At 49.6% G+C, this 15,373-nt stretch overlaps 1 protein-coding gene across 1 annotated transcript; it reads left to right on the forward strand.

The window, feature by feature from the left end:
• The first annotated feature begins 369 nt into the window (after positions 1 to 369).
• LOC122367934 (WD repeat-containing protein 20-like) lies at positions 370 to 11,690 on the forward strand. The gene is made up of 4 exons (XM_043341488.1): positions 370 to 2,236; positions 2,664 to 2,846; positions 9,364 to 10,455; positions 11,411 to 11,690. The coding sequence occupies exons 1-4, from the start codon at positions 1,982 to 1,984 to the stop codon at positions 11,468 to 11,470; spliced, it is 1,590 nt and encodes a 529-aa protein (XP_043197423.1). The 5' UTR covers positions 370 to 1,981; the 3' UTR covers positions 11,471 to 11,690.
• Positions 11,691 to 15,373: the final 3,683 nt, after the last annotated feature.

The raw sequence follows: 15,373 nt of genomic DNA on the forward strand, positions 1-15,373 counted from the left end.
GAAATTATCCGGTGTTCGTAAAACAGTAGGCGGAACTATGGTCAAGCGTACCCATTTTCGGGAACGCATTTTCGTTCCCATGTTTGGGAACGATAAACCCAAATATGGGAACGCCATGTAGGCATTATTTAAAACAAGAAAAAGAACCGTTAAATGACGTCCAAAAAATATAAAACGATCGTGAACCACCTGATATTTGTCTCAATATTGTTGGGAACGAGTTTGATATTGTAAGGCCCATCGTAGTTTCAAATCGTTCCCCTATTTCTAAAGCAGTCCATCATCCGGGCCGCGAGCCCAAATTTGGGAACGCTCTCATACACTAGCGCTGCAAGCGTTCCTTATTATGGGAACGGCGTACCCAAAATTGGGAACGATTTCACCGACGCCTTTCAGGGGCTCTTTTCATTAACAAGCATCACGTCCAACGCCGCAAATTATTGTTAACGCAACAATCATCAGATGACCTTTCCGGCAAGACCGTCGCATGTTTCGCCCGGTCTTCTGCGCTTTTATTCCCGTCGATCTCGCAGCGGGCACGCCCCCCTCTGCAGGATTACGTAATTCACAACGCTCAGCGATGTTCAACAAGGTCTTCCATACCTATATCCACCGTCCGCGCCGAGGGTGGAGACATGTCAAGCACCTGTCTGTTTATCACCGATAGTTGACGAGCACAAGGAAGTATCCAAAAATGGGAACGCTGAATATGTTACACCCTCAAAACACCTAGTCCCAATGAAAATCTAGTTTTTTCCTTTCTTGATGAGTGTAAGTGGCAAAAGGCCTGGTAGGATGGGCACGAGGAATGATCGAAATCAGCATAAAAATTATAAATAAGCCACACAGAGCGACCTATATAAGAGAAATTCCCCCAAAACGATCACGCTTAGAAACACAGAAGACAAAAACCACGCTCATGACGCTCCTCATAAAAAACTCGAAACAGCTAGCATCCAAATAAAATATGTCTATCTGGGATGATATAATACAGCTGAATAATTTAAAACCACTGAAACTGAGTTTACAACAGTAGTTCGGTAAAATCACTGACGTTCCATGCGGTCGTGCGCCCCGACACCAAATGTCACCAATATTACCCCCGGACTGTCCGCGTGTTCGCTTGCATATGTCAGCATCTGGTGTCGCTAGTATGAAACTTCATAACCAGGCGAAAATTATTATACTTGACCTCAAAATGTAAAAAACGCTTCATTTTCCTTAAAATTGCAAGTTAAATGTAGTATAACCCATGTTTTCACCAATCCGTCATTTCAAAAAATCATTAAAAATATCATTCGACGGTCAATTTCCTTGTGCAACGGTCAGATTAAAGATAATTTTATAGAGACTTAGTAGATACTTAAATTAGCGTGCACTTTTTTGAGACGTGATGCACTTATGAGTTTTAGTGGGTGAACGACCGAAAAATTACCTTCCGTTCCCATTAATGGGAACGCCCGTTCCCATATTTGGGAACTCCGTTCCCAAAAATGGGAACGTTCCTATATTTGGGTACTCATGACCATAGTTCCGCCTACTGAAAATAGACGTCGTGTGTTTTGTTGAAGGCAAAGTAACTGTGCCAAGGAATAAGACGCGCAAGTATTAGACTTAGATTCGAAGCTGCCAACTAACGGCTTATTTGAAGAGGTTGAGCGTCTGGTTCAGATGCAATTATTGTTTGCTGTTTCCTAGTGAATTTGTCAAGTGTTTCATGGTTCTTTGCATATTTCAAGGTGTTACTGGGAACATATTGCCCCATACTTCAAATCAAGGACATTGTTTGCCACTTGTCTGCAAGAGAAGGGAAGACCTGCAACAACTTTAAAAAGCCATCCGTGAAGCCGCCAGCCATTACGATCCAGCTAGTGGTGGTGGTGAACCTGCCTGTTGAAGGATGTAATGAAGATATGACTAATGAACAATAGTGTTATGAGCATCAGTTTGCTGCAGAAGATTGATTGCATATCTCCAAAGAATGGCTAATTCCATGGAGAATGGTGTTAAAGATGAGCCCAAGACTCAATTTACTGCACGCGAGGGAACCTATAGGTTGATGACACATTCAGACTACTCCAGACAAAATAGAGTTGGTTATAGTAGTACAGGACATGGGAATATTCCTGTCAGAGTTTCATTTGTTACTGTAGATGATACATGTGGCCCAAGTGAGAGGATATGCTTTAATTATGGAAGGGAACTATATGTGTATGTGTACAAGGGTGTACAAAAGGTAAGCTTATCCCTTTGTGCCAGACTTGGAAAACAAATCTGCATATTGGCTGTGTCCCAAACATTTGCTTTGTTCAACAAAGTCTGAAATTTATGGTTAGATTATTATAATCTTTGCAAGTTGAGCTAAATAACATTTTTTGTTGTTCTTAAACATGTAGCATAATGGCAATTGATTATGCATTACTTAATCATAGCATCAACAAAATTATAATAAGCCATGTTGTAACTAATTACCTACCTTGCTGAGTTACATGTTACCTGTGATGCTACCATCTTCTAAATATAGTACCTAATGCATTCCCTGCTTCTACCATCCATGCAATGTGAAAATGATAAAACTTCATTGCCTGTGTTTTTCCTTGTCCCATGACATCAACAATTGCCCTTGCCCCACTCTCACCTGATCTGTTCACCGTCCTTTTCAGGCAGTGGATCTGAGCAAACCTGTGGACAAGAGGGTGTACAAGAGCACGAGTCCAACATGTCACGACTTCATTGTGTCCAAGAGCTCACCGGACTCAACATCTCTGCTGGTGGGCTTCACCGGCGGTCAGGTTCAGCTCATCGACTCGGCACGGCAGGACGCCAGCAACATCTTCAATGATGAGGTGAGCTCAGTGGAGGGGTATCTTTGCACAGGATGACACTCAGCGGCTTGATAAGTGTGTTGGTTTGTGTGATTTTATATTGTTTTTATTAGCATCTATTCAATTATGAGATGGTTAAAGGATGGAATCTGACAAAAAACGTCAGTTTGTATGTGGCTGAGTTATCTACCTCCCGGGTCAAAACATTTGCTTACTTTGGCGAAACCTGTTCGACACAATAGGTGTTTTATGAGGTATCGACTGAACCATTTGTTTTCGGATTTCTCTATAATGTCTGAAAGACGACGGACGATAATATGAACGATATCGATTTATTTGAACGATATGAGAAGCTCATTCAAAATGGTAAATGATAGTAAAATGACGAAGTCACCTGAACGATCGGGAAAATGACAAACTCATTCAAATTTATGACCGCCGTTGTAGCCAGACCTATGTGGGTTTTCTATGACCTACAGCACTATCCTCTCACCGACTGCAGGTCGTTCTACCAACTGTGGGGAGTAAATAGCGAGCACTGTAGCGACCCGAACCGCACAGTCCCGAGAATCCACTATCGTTGCGATACAACGTCTTCCCAACTGACCATTAGGCCAGGTCTCGTTTCCGGTTCATTTATAACCGATTGCTGATTGATGTTTTCTGTCTAGCAGCTTCTCAGGCTGGTGTCATGAAACACGACACCGAGTAGTTACATGGGCAACTCACGGAATCAACCTTAGGGTCCTGTGCCTCATGTCGCTTTGTGTCGTCCTCATTCCAGCGTTGTGGCGATATAGCAACAGCTGAACCTCCGCGCACACACGTATTATATTGATTCAATAGAGCCATTGCTGTAATGCTGTTACCAGTACCACCCATTGAGCCGAGATATTGCGGTAATCTCTGTTGGTGACTCCGCCGGCAAAAAAGACTATCCTGCCGGTATCATTTCAAAGATAGGCGTAAACTCTGGCCTAGTTGGCTGTGTGTCGGGACATTTTTGTTCGAGAGCGTCTTAGCCGCCGGTACGGATGCTGTTTCTGTGTTTGTATGAAGCTGGATGCATTAGTCTGCTGTTCCGCAGTCACGATATTTTATCGTATGAGCATCCGGTCTTCAAAGTCATTCAATTCACCCATTCATACGTATTAGCCATCAACATTGCCGCGAGGCCCTGCGGAATTTCAGCCCAACTGGTTATGGCAAAAGTTGTTCTCTACTTATAATAACTCCACTTGCTGCATAAACTAACATGCTTGACATGCTTCCGCCTCTAGGGAGCATCGAATTTCCCGCCAAACTCAATACTGCTTATGCTAATTTATCGACGGATGTATTGAATTGCAGGCAGACTCCGTCAGATGGTACTTAGGATCGTGCGTAGTTGCCGTCTTGATTGATCGGCAAACTTCTTTTCATTGTTCTTCACTACTACCAGCTCTGTTTTTGATCGAGCTCCCGACTCTCGAGCTGGCTAATTTCCGTGAGTCTCGCGTGCTGCTTGTGAAATTTTAACTTTTACTATCTGGAAGTGTTACAAATGAATAAATATCATTTTTTAATGCTCTCTTTGTGACTTCGAAATTCCCTCAAGTTTTTTTTTTTTTAGCAACATTACCTATCGATATGGATGCTAAAATGCGTTTCATCTTCAATGCGAGTGTAGTTCTCCCTTTCGCCTTTTTGTTCTTGTCACGAGTCTCGTTCCATGTCGTTTGTCATTAAGTCACTGTGACCTAACTATCCGGCGGATAACTGGCGTTGATGTCTTGTGTTTCGGATATTATGCCTTGTGTTTAAGATTGAGGCGCCATTTCAGATCTTGTCCAGTCTTGTCCCTTTGACAACCTGACTCGATCAAATGCGAGTGTATGAAAATTTGAATGATTGAAGTAGTCGATGACAGGAATGGGCGAGAATTTGCTTTCCATGTGTTCAATGCGCTGTAATGCGGATCGTTTACAACGTCTAATGAACATTGAACATTTGTCGTGAGTTTCAGTAACTACATATCTGGTCGTTACCATGTCGGCCGAAGCTGCTTTTCTCTCGAGCTAGTTTTTGGGGCCTTTTTACGTATTATTACTCGAGTGCCGTCACCACTGATGAAAGGAGATAGCCTATTGTTTGCGGCCTTACTGATTGTGGTTCTCCAACGCGTCCTACGCTGACGTTTCGGGCGGTAATATGACTGCCACAACTAATTGTCAGTTTGTGGTAATTCATGAGGCTAGTTGGCTTCTTTTTCACGCCATTGGCTACCGTTAGGTAGGTGTGACTTACATGCTGCTTACTTGATAAATTGCGATGTGTTTCGTTCCCTGTGTGGGTTAAGTGATTAAGCCGCTGTCTCCGGACTCTCTGCCACAAAGTTAGACACTGGTGGTGCCCGTTCATCCCAAAACTCGTGTCAAGCACAGGACGTTAGGGTGGCCAGTCTGCGTATCCGTGGTGTGGTGGAACGAGCTCTAATAGCTTGCACCCATGTCCACGTTCTGTAGTCACCATTCACTGATTTTTAGTCAATTTATAAGGGAGTGTTTGAAAACAGTTGTTTTGGGAGCTACGTACGAGTGTTTGCCTTGTCCGTAAAAGTCATTTCCATATCTATCGTTTTGCCTAGGCAGAAGATTCGCTGGCCGGGGAAGGGGGAAGAGAGGAGATTGACTCCATTGATGATGGGCTTCACTCTATATGCACACTGAGTTAAGCTTAAGACTTAACATATCCATCTAAGCGCAAAACATTTTCTGGATGAGGATGAGAAGCATTTTTGTTGATAAAGCGTTATTTTTAAATTACGTCTGAGCAAGTTAGCAGCGACTATATCACCCAAACAAATATTAGATGAGGGTAAAATGGTTTGGTTTCCGCGCAAATTCTTTGATTGTAATATTTTTGTCACTTTATTACTTTTCTTTCAGGGGCTTTTATTAACTTTTATAAGATAACATTTTCAATCAGCGTAATTTGAGTCTAGCTTCCTTGACGGTCGACACCGAGGGCTGACATGACGCCCTATCGTTATCCTACTGTCAACACGGCACTCTTCACGGTAGCCACGTGGAGAAAGGCAGATAATGCTGATACAAGAATGCTATAGACAAGCACAGGCTCTTTCAATAATGCGGGGACTATGTTAATTGCTACTGTCAGTGATGAATACTGTTGTGTGATGACGTTTTATGACGTTGTCATATGATGAAACAAAGCTGGCGCAGTGTTTGATTAAAGAGGTATTTATTTGACTATCCTGGCTATCCTGTTCGCGCTTAATGATCTTTGCCCACTTCTGCAGTTTTCTTTACAGTAATGTCACCCCACCTTAGGTGTGATGTTCCAGTTTTACCTAGTTACTTGTTAACTGACCGATTTGACCTAAGCCGTATCCAAACACGGGTCGCTTGGTTTTACTATTTATATACACTGTGGGTTATACCTTATTTTTACACTTTTGCTCCCGCACCTATTTTATTAACCGAAGTGGATGACCTGAACAATGGATGTTCATCCTTTCACCGATACTATTTCTTATGTTGGGCACGTTGTTTTTTTAATAGTTAGGCCCTTTCTGACTATTGAGGCTATTTTTGACAATGTATGGTATGAGATGGAATGGACACTGGACACTGGACAGTTCAGGCTCAAGCCTCTTTCACCACCTGCTTCGTTTTCCACTCCTGTCCTCCAGATGTCAGCCTGTCGACCCTTGCGCTCCCGTCGCCTTTCGAGATGGCTAACCTTCTCGACTGCTATCTTTACCCGCTATCAGACATCGATACAATACTATCCGTCACTGAACATTGTACACGTGACAGAAGCGTGGACGATTAAGACGGACCAACGCACCGTGATTTGAGATAGTATGCTGTCTTCTGAGCAGGGATTTCAGGGCTGCGTTTCATGTCCTCGTTGTATTGTCGTCCTGAAACATACTTACTTGTCAGCTGCCTTTCAGTATTTTCGTCATATTTAAATGGATTCGACTTTAGGCTGATAGTCGGTATAATATTCTAATATAACATGTTACAACTCAATTGGGGATTGATTGGATTCTTCGTCGCGTCATGATGGAGAGCGATACAGTATCTCTGGGGATCGAATGACGATAAAATGCCAGTAATGCCTCCTATGACGTCATTAAAGCAGCCGAGGATGCTGCGCCGACCAATCCTGGGTGATGCATGACCTATAGAACCGATCACTTTCTTTGGGAAGAGAGCTGTACTGCTATTTGTAAACTGAGATTACCTTTTTTCATTGATTTTGTTTAATTTTGTTATAATTCACCCGCATGCTGAAATAAATAACGCTAAAAGATGAATAGCATATTCTGGAGGTCAGTGCCTCTCGCTTTCCATTTGGTGTCTTATGGTGTCAGAGGATTGGTGTCTCTCACATTGCAGAGCTCATATGGGACTTATCGGGTGATGTGCACTGTACACATTGCCTCTCGAGCTTTCCAAGCTGGTCAGCCTGGCTTACCGGGCAGCGATAACCATTTGGCTGCGATAACGTATTGATTGACGCAAAGTTACACAATCAACTTATGAATGATCGTATAATTGTTGTTTCATTATTAAAGTTCTTTTATAATTATCTTGTGAATCAAGCGTTAATCTGCAGAGCAATGACCATAAGTCGCATCTCGCATACGTTGTTTACCTACCTGTTGTTTACCTACGCTACTATGTTGTTTGTACATCACGCTTAGTGCGAGAGACATCTCGCGTTTGTGGTCAATGGTCAAACAATTTGCACATCCAATATAGCCATAAAAAGCGGGATTATCTCTCTGGCTCTTTTTTTTTTTTGGTGTCGCACACCACACTAATCAGGGGCCCCGGGAGCGATTTTCAAGTTGGGGGGGGGGGGGGGGCGAGCCTAAAATGCCTGACATGATGCATATGAAACAGTGGCGTAGCTAGGGGTCTAAGGGGACACTACCCCCCCCCCCCATCGGGACAAAAGGGACCCTCGGGACCGAGGGGCCCTGCGGCGCCATTTGACCGCTGAGGGTTAACGATGGCCTATTTCTACTCAGAAGGGCCCCATGGTGCTCGTTAGAGCACCTCATGGGCCCTAAATAGCCACACTAAGATCTCCATAAGGGCCCCACGCCGGCTTCTGAGGGCCTCTTGCGGCTTATAAGCAATTTAAGGGCACTTCGGTGGTCTCCAAAGGCCCGTTACTGGCCTCTGAGAGGTCTTACCGGCCTATGAGGGACCAGTTCTAGGGGCATTTTCCGCCTGTGATGGTCCCACACTTATTTTTCTGAGGGCCCCATAACGGCAACTGTGGGGCCCTCTTCGGCGCCTATGAGGGTCCACACCGGTGTCTCTGAGGGTTTCACACCCCCAACTCTGAGTGCCTACACCAGTACCTATTAAAGCCCTATATTGGCGGCTCTGACGACCCAACCAACACCTGCCCATCTAAAGGCCACCCACTGGTGACTTTTGAGGGCCCATACTGGTGACTCTGAGGGCCCCACCGGCGTCTGACAGTACCATGCCGGTCTCTAAGGACCCCACAGGACTTCTTCTGCCGGCCTAACGACCCCTTGCCGGTCACTGAGACTGAGACCACTGAGACCCCCTGCCGGCTTGTAGAGAGTTCGCGTCAGCAGCTCTAAAGGCCCCACACCCGTCTGTAACGGCTCCACACCAGCGTCTATGAGGGCCCATAGCTACGCCTGTAAGGACCCTCATCGGCGCCTCTGAGAGAATCACACTAGCACCTCTGAGTGCCCACACCGGCACCTGCATGGCGGCCCCACACCGGTGCCTCTAAAGGCCCCTTACCGACGGCTCTGAGGGCCCTACGCCGGTGATTCTGAGGGTGCTACCGATAACCGAAGGCACCACACAAGCCCTTAGTGTCACTGAGCTTTAATCCCATACCGGCCCTCCGAGGGCGCAACGTCAGTGCACTCATTGCCCCACACCCCTCCATCACACTAGGAGCGGGTAAACTGTGTTACACCTATAGCAACGATTTTACCACCGTTGTACGTTATGTATTTCTCAAAGTTGACTCAAGCTGGTGCAATATAAAATCTGGCTTGCCAAACTTATGGCCAAGGTCAGGCCCAAATCAAAGCGGGATGACAATAGTAGATGTTGTCAAATCGATACTGTATCAGCAGAAACCATTCAGATGGCAAGGGAAATGCCGTGTGTTGATGTGTAGATTATAAAGGAAACAAGAAGGAAAGAAGTCCGGAAAAGGGAGGAAAGATCTTTTCTCGCTGCCTCAATGTTGAGGGGGCGCCGCCCCCTCGGCTCCCAAGTTGGGGGGGGGGGGGGCAAGCGCCCCCGCTGCCCCCCCCCCTGTTCCCGGGTCTATGCCACACTTTCCGAGTTCACAAGTGATCATTCAGACAAAAGTCGATCACAATATTATGCCATTGAAGCAAACTGATGCTTTGCATTCGACATACGCCAGCCTGTTGACACCCCCTGTTCACGGCTGCCATATCTAACCTTCCATCTTCTCTCTAGTTCTAACCCTTACCCTTTTCTCTCGCCCACAGCAACTGATCGAGAAGACCCGGGTGACGTGCGTCAAGTGGCTGCCCAACACACCGCACCAGTTCCTGGCGTCACACGCCAGCGGCCACCTGTACCTGTACTCGGAGCGGCTGCCGTGCGGCCCGGCCGCGCCCACCTACCAGACCTTCAAACAGGGGGACGGCTTCACCGTGTACACGTGCAAGGCACGCAGCACGCGCAACCCTCTCTACCGCTGGGCGGTGGGCGAGGGCGCCGTCAACCGGTTCGAGTTCTCTCCCAGCGGGCGTTACCTGGCCACAGTCTCCCAGGATGGCTGTCTAAGGGTGTTCCGGTATGATAACATGGAGCTGGCAGGGGTGGCGCGCAGCTATTTCGGCGCGCTGACCTGCGTGGCCTGGTCGCCCGACTGCCGGTACGTGGCCGCCGGTGGTGAGGACGACCTGCTGACCGTGTGGAGCGTGGCAGAGCGCCGCGTGGTGGCGCGTGGCCGCGGCCACCGCTCCTGGGTGGCCGACGTCGCCTTCGACCCGTACACGAGCGTGGTGGACGGCGGCGGCGAGCCCGCCTCCAACGGCAACGGCTACTCGTCGGACGAGGGCGGCGCGGCGCCGGCGCCGCCGCTCGTCACCTACCGGATCGGCTCGGTGGGCCAGGACACCCAGCTCTGTCTGTGGGAGCTCACTGACGACGTGCTGCGCCGGCCGTACGGACGCAGCCGCGCCAGTGTGGCCGGCGTGGCCTCCGAGCCGGCGCCGCCCGCCTCGACGGGCTCGCTGTCCGCGCGGCTCTCCTCCCTGGGTCTGGGCGGCGAGCAGCGGCGCGAGCCCGGCCGCCGGCTCGGTCTGCTGCTCGGCGGACACCGCGCAGAGAAGGCCGCAGAGCGCGCCGGCTCGGCGGCCGGCGGCGGCGGCGCCGCGCAGCGCCGCGAGCGTGACCGGCTCATCGGCACGCCGGGCTGCCCGCGGCTGGCCGACTGTCCCATCCTGGAGCCGCACGTCAGCTGCCGCGTGTCGCACGAGCGCCTGACGGCACTGACCTTCCGCCGAGATTGCGTGGTGACCGCCTGCTGCGACGGCTACGTCTGCACCTGGGCGAGGCCCGGCACCGTCACCGTAAGTGCCGAGAGGAAGGTGGGCGTCTAGGGGCTGGTGGGAGTCTAGGGTATGGTGGGAGTCTGGGGCACGGGTGATTACCGCCGGTATGGTGAACGAACACTGAACAGGCTCGCGTATTGTTAGCAGCATTGTTCTCACGGTGAGTTAGTTACTCACTAGCGGCAGCAACACGTTCAGCCGATGAGCAACACTTTCTTCTCGGCTGTTGATCTGCTGTGCGATTTGCCGTTCTCCCGGGACATTTGAATTCCAAAGTGGCCTCGTTCTTGACCAGATTAATGAATTATTTGTTTCACTCAAATGTCTGTTACTCATCTCTTCCCTTGCTTCACAATTTTCATTTAATCTCGCGATGAATCCACACCAGTCAATATGCAACCAACTATGCGCTACGCGGTTAAGTCAATTTGCGCTGTGTTTATTTGAGTGACATTTGTTTGAGTTTGCCATTTGCCATTTGACTGTGTTTATTTATAAAGGGCTACATCGACCTGCCATTAGTGATTGTGATGGTTGTGATTGAAAATCTGCCTTTGTCAATTTGCGTCACGCCGTAAGCTTGAGTAGGTACAAACAAAATATCGTCTTAGATGCCCAGGTATCTGTTTGGTACCTATTCTTTCTGTTCCATCGTAAACATGGAATTACAATGTGGTAAGTTTGTACGTGTATATTTATTTCTCGTCCTCTTTGTCACCTGTCTGTCTCTACCATCTGGTCACCGTGCGATGGCTGCTGAAATAACGTGCCATTCGCACCGTCCCTTGTGGGCTTAACCGAGCGGTCAGGCGCCCTTGGCACCTCCAACCTACCCCTCCGTCCACGGGTCCCACACGACCCCCTGGCGCCTCAGACCTTTTCGTCCTCGGGGCCCACTCAACTATCCTGTCAGCTGTCCTCTGCCCATTCGACCACGTCGGCGCCTCTGACCCCCACCTTCCGTCGTCGGCAGGGTGCGTGCTCGAGCTCGAGTCCAGCGGCCACGCACGGCGACACGAGCACCGTGGTCTGACGCCCCGGCCGGCACCAGAGCCGGTCCCAACTGTGATAGAGAGCACGGCCGCGCCACCTGTGCGGCGCCGGCCCAACTCGAGTCTGCCGCTCGGGCCGGCAGATGGCGCGCGGAGCGCTCCGTGTCGCGCGGCCGCCGCTCGGGTCTCCTGCTCAGCGGCCGCCTCCCTCGTGCGCGCGCGTGCAAGATATTTATAGTGAAATATATGGTGCTTCGATTGTGTCGGGTTTCAGAGGGCATAGGACCTTTGGGGGGAGGGGGTGCGGGAGGGGGTCGTAAGTGTAACGCGGGATGCAATAGGAGGGGGCTGGTGACAACTCCAGCGCCGACTACTGGGTACGGAAAACACAGGGGTGGTAGTCGAGCTAGGTACCTGGGGCAAGTTGGCCGGAACACTGGGTAACATATACGGGTGTCGATGTTCACCTGGATGACTACATTGTATCTTCATTCGGTCATTCGGTCAAATGCCGTCTTGCGATGCCCGTCCTTGCTTCGGTCGACCCGCTCCATCGTATGAACAGGTATTATTCGTCGACTTATACCCTGTGTGTGTTAGCTTTATCTAAGGGTCATATGTCCTAACAGAATTCCTTCATACAGCATTAGTTACCTCTCGTCGTTGGGATTAGTTTCGCTACCCCCGTTAGGTTCGTGTTACGCCCAAGTGTTCGACGTTCGTTTAACGCACCTCAGTTGAAGACCAGGCCACAATGCGGGGACGAAGAGGACCCGAACATCGGGTATATCAACACAGCGGTAAAGCCAGCAGCATCAATCGGCCAGTCCCCAGCTCTGACATGAAGTCCGAGCTGCGTCACGGAGCCTTCGTGTGCTGCCTGCGCTGTCTCTGTCGGTAAGTCATGAGTTGATGTAGCGGCTTATCCCATCGATAGTTCTGTTCAACATCCTATAACGTATTGCATAGCTTGCATGTAATACAGGTTAATAATTGCAGAATTCATGACCAACAGGCTCCATTGGCAGAGCCAATTTAGGCGTCCTATAGGGTTTTCCTCTGGCAGACGGCAACTCATGACAAATATATATTCTCGCAGACTAAATGGAGACAGCCGTTCAATATGAAGTAACTCCTGTATCACTCACTCCAGCCACTAGCCAGCCAATACCTGAGTCTCTCCCTGGTTCTGAACTGGTCTGACCTGAACGACGAGCTTCGCCCGAACGTCCAAACACCGGACTTTCACGAGACAAGCCCAGCAGTGACGCCGTACGGTCGTCTGAAGGAGGCCTGCTCAGGTCACCCATATTCCGAAACTACCGTGCAACTTTTGATAACTCTCATGTGGCCAGTGGCCCACTTTTAGTGAACCGATAAAAGCTTATCAATACTTTTACTTATGAATACCCTGTACTTACCTTATCCGAATCGGCCCAGTACCTACGTGGTTTCGGAACACCGGCTCTTCTGCAACGATGTTAGGGTTTTCGAACTGATTTGGTCCACTTAGAGGGAAACAGTCAAAAATTTGCATGAATGACACCGTCTTAGAGGGCCTTGGTAACAACTGGATTTCCATTACGTCATGGGTGATGATGTCACACCACGGGTGACGTTTCACTGCTGCTGCTGCTGTCCACGGACGGCAGCGTTTGTGAGTGGAAAACAGTAGCAACATTGTAAATGAAGGCAGTATTGGCGCTTATGCTGCATATGAAATTTATAACAACATGTTGATATCAATATTAGTGAATGTTTATTTTTGTTACTTTTCATAAACCCTCCATTTCAGGGTCTGCATGCAAAATTTCTGTTATTTTAGGGTCAAGCTATTGTACTAAGGGATTTATTTTGGCAATTAAGTCATTTGTTAGGTTGTAAGGCTTCATAAACTTTTAGTTGAGGTTGGTATCCACTATCCAGTTGCAGCTATAATTGTGTCATATTTTGTATCATTTTCTGAACATGTAAACACCTACCTATATGAATTCAAATATTGTGATTGTAGAAAAGCAGTTACCCTCACATTGCAGCGGGGATTAGAACAATTAACCACACTTGTTATACAAAAAGCCTGTTTGCCATCAATTTTGGGAATTCAAATTGGGTATTGGTAAGGTAGATGTAGCACAAGCTGCCCGATGCACGAGAATGGGTCTTTCTAACCAAACCTTACCTAACCTGACCTACAACCTACAGCCTTAAACCTAAAATTTACAACCTACGACCTAGTCCTACGGTATGGCATATCACAACAGCTTGTGCTACGTCTGCTACCATGACCCAACTTTGTGCCAATTCATACCAACTTGGGATGACAGTCACTGCAGATGTGTGCTGACCATGCAGGTCTTTGTTACAATTGCAATTCTATTGTGTTACAGGTTCAGCATTCTACAGCTGCGACCCGCCATGGCTGGGCCACCGCGGCGGCATCACCTTCAGGGTGGACCTGCCCATGGCCACCCGCCGGTCGGACCCGCCTGCAGTCTGCAGGGAAGCTGCCCTGCGAGCCATTGCAGAGCTCCCGCACCCGGACGTCACTATCTGGTCGGACGGCTCGGCTCGCGGCGGACGGAACAGGGCGGCGCAGGCGCTGATCCAGTTCCACCACCTCAACAGAGAAGAGACCGTGCGCGCTCCTGCAGGGGCGGTCTGCTCCAGCCTAAGAGCAGAACTGACCGCCATGCGCGAGGCGTTCGCGGCTGTGGCCGGCCTGGAGGACGGGGAGTTGGCATCGACCAAGTCGGTCCGCCTCCTCACCTCACCGACTCAAGGTCTGGGCTCCAACTACTCGGCCGCGGCCCAGCTAACTAGACCATGGCCCTGGCCGCCGAGGTGTGGAGGCTGCTGAGTGCTGAGCACCCTCGCCGAGAACGGCACCGAGACGGTGCTCCAGTGGGTGCCAGGCTATGCCGGGCTGGACGGCAACGAAACCGCCGACCGCCTGGCTGGCGAGGCCACGGCGGGCGACCAAGACAGCGCACCGATCGACCTGTCGAGTGCGCGGGCCGCCGTCATGCGCCATGTCCGGGAGCTGTCGCGACAGAGGGCAACCGCTGCCCACCCGCACCCGGACCCCACGCCTGGTCACGACTCCCTGGCGCGCTGGGGGTCGGTGACGCTGTCCCAGGTGAGGACCGGCACATCACCGCTGACCCGTGATACGCTCCACAAGATTGGCCCGGAAGTCGACGACGAATGCCCCGCGTGCGGGGAGCCCGACAGCGCGGCGCACCTACTGACCGATTGTCCGGCCTATGAGGCGGCCCGCCGCCGCCGCTGGGGTGTCGACCCTCGCCTGGTCGACGTCCTCGGCGGCCCGGCGACGAAGGTCGTCACCTTCATCGAGGATGTTGGGCGGACCGAGCCGCCGCTCGACCCGCCTGCGCCGCCGCCCCCCCTGAGCGGGTTGGCGGTGGGATGCAGAAGAAGAAGAAGAAGAAGCAACTGCCAGCGCGCCACGGCGGCGAAGCCGAGTTCCGCCGCTGGACACCCGCGCAATGGCCAGCACAGACAAGAGACAACCGAATCACAACACCTACAATTACGTTATTGTTATGGTATTGACATTGTTACAATTAACCCTGCTCTTTCGAGCGTGGATGCACGCTGAAATTGTCGCATAATTCCATGCAGCTTCCACCCTTCTGCAATACAAAGTTTGAATACAAAGTAGTCTTGCAATAGGTTTAGAACTTATGTGCAGATTGTCGATGCTGGTTGACTTGATGATTGGAATTGTGTTTACCTGTTTCATCTGTTTTGACTTAAATATATGGCCATGGACTATGGCCTACCTTGGGAAGTGTCTCTGATTTCAACAAAACATTTTTCATCAGGATACGCTGCAGGGTACATAGTACATACGTAGTGAAAATTTTGAGCATGTATGGGTGCGCATGTGGAGATGTAGACTGCGAATGAGACGGACTACGACG

The sequence above is a fragment of the Amphibalanus amphitrite genome, unplaced genomic scaffold (assembly GCF_019059575.1).
Source record: "Amphibalanus amphitrite isolate SeventyFive unplaced genomic scaffold, NRLGWU_Aamphi_draft 000909F_arrow, whole genome shotgun sequence".
Lineage (NCBI taxonomy): Eukaryota > Metazoa > Arthropoda > Thecostraca > Balanomorpha > Balanidae > Amphibalanus > Amphibalanus amphitrite.

Excerpts from the sequence above, each read along its gene's own strand:
- LOC122367934 (XM_043341488.1), top strand. The coding sequence starts at position 1,982 with ATGGCTAATTCCATGGAGAATGGTGTTAAAGATGAGCCCAAGACTCAA. Across the intron at positions 2,847-9,363 it reads GCAACATCTTCAATGATGAG|CAACTGATCGAGAAGACCCG; the intron begins GTGAGCTCAGTG and ends TCTCGCCCACAG. Across the intron at positions 10,456-11,410 it reads CGAGGCCCGGCACCGTCACC|GGTGCGTGCTCGAGCTCGAG; the intron begins GTAAGTGCCGAG and ends CGTCGTCGGCAG.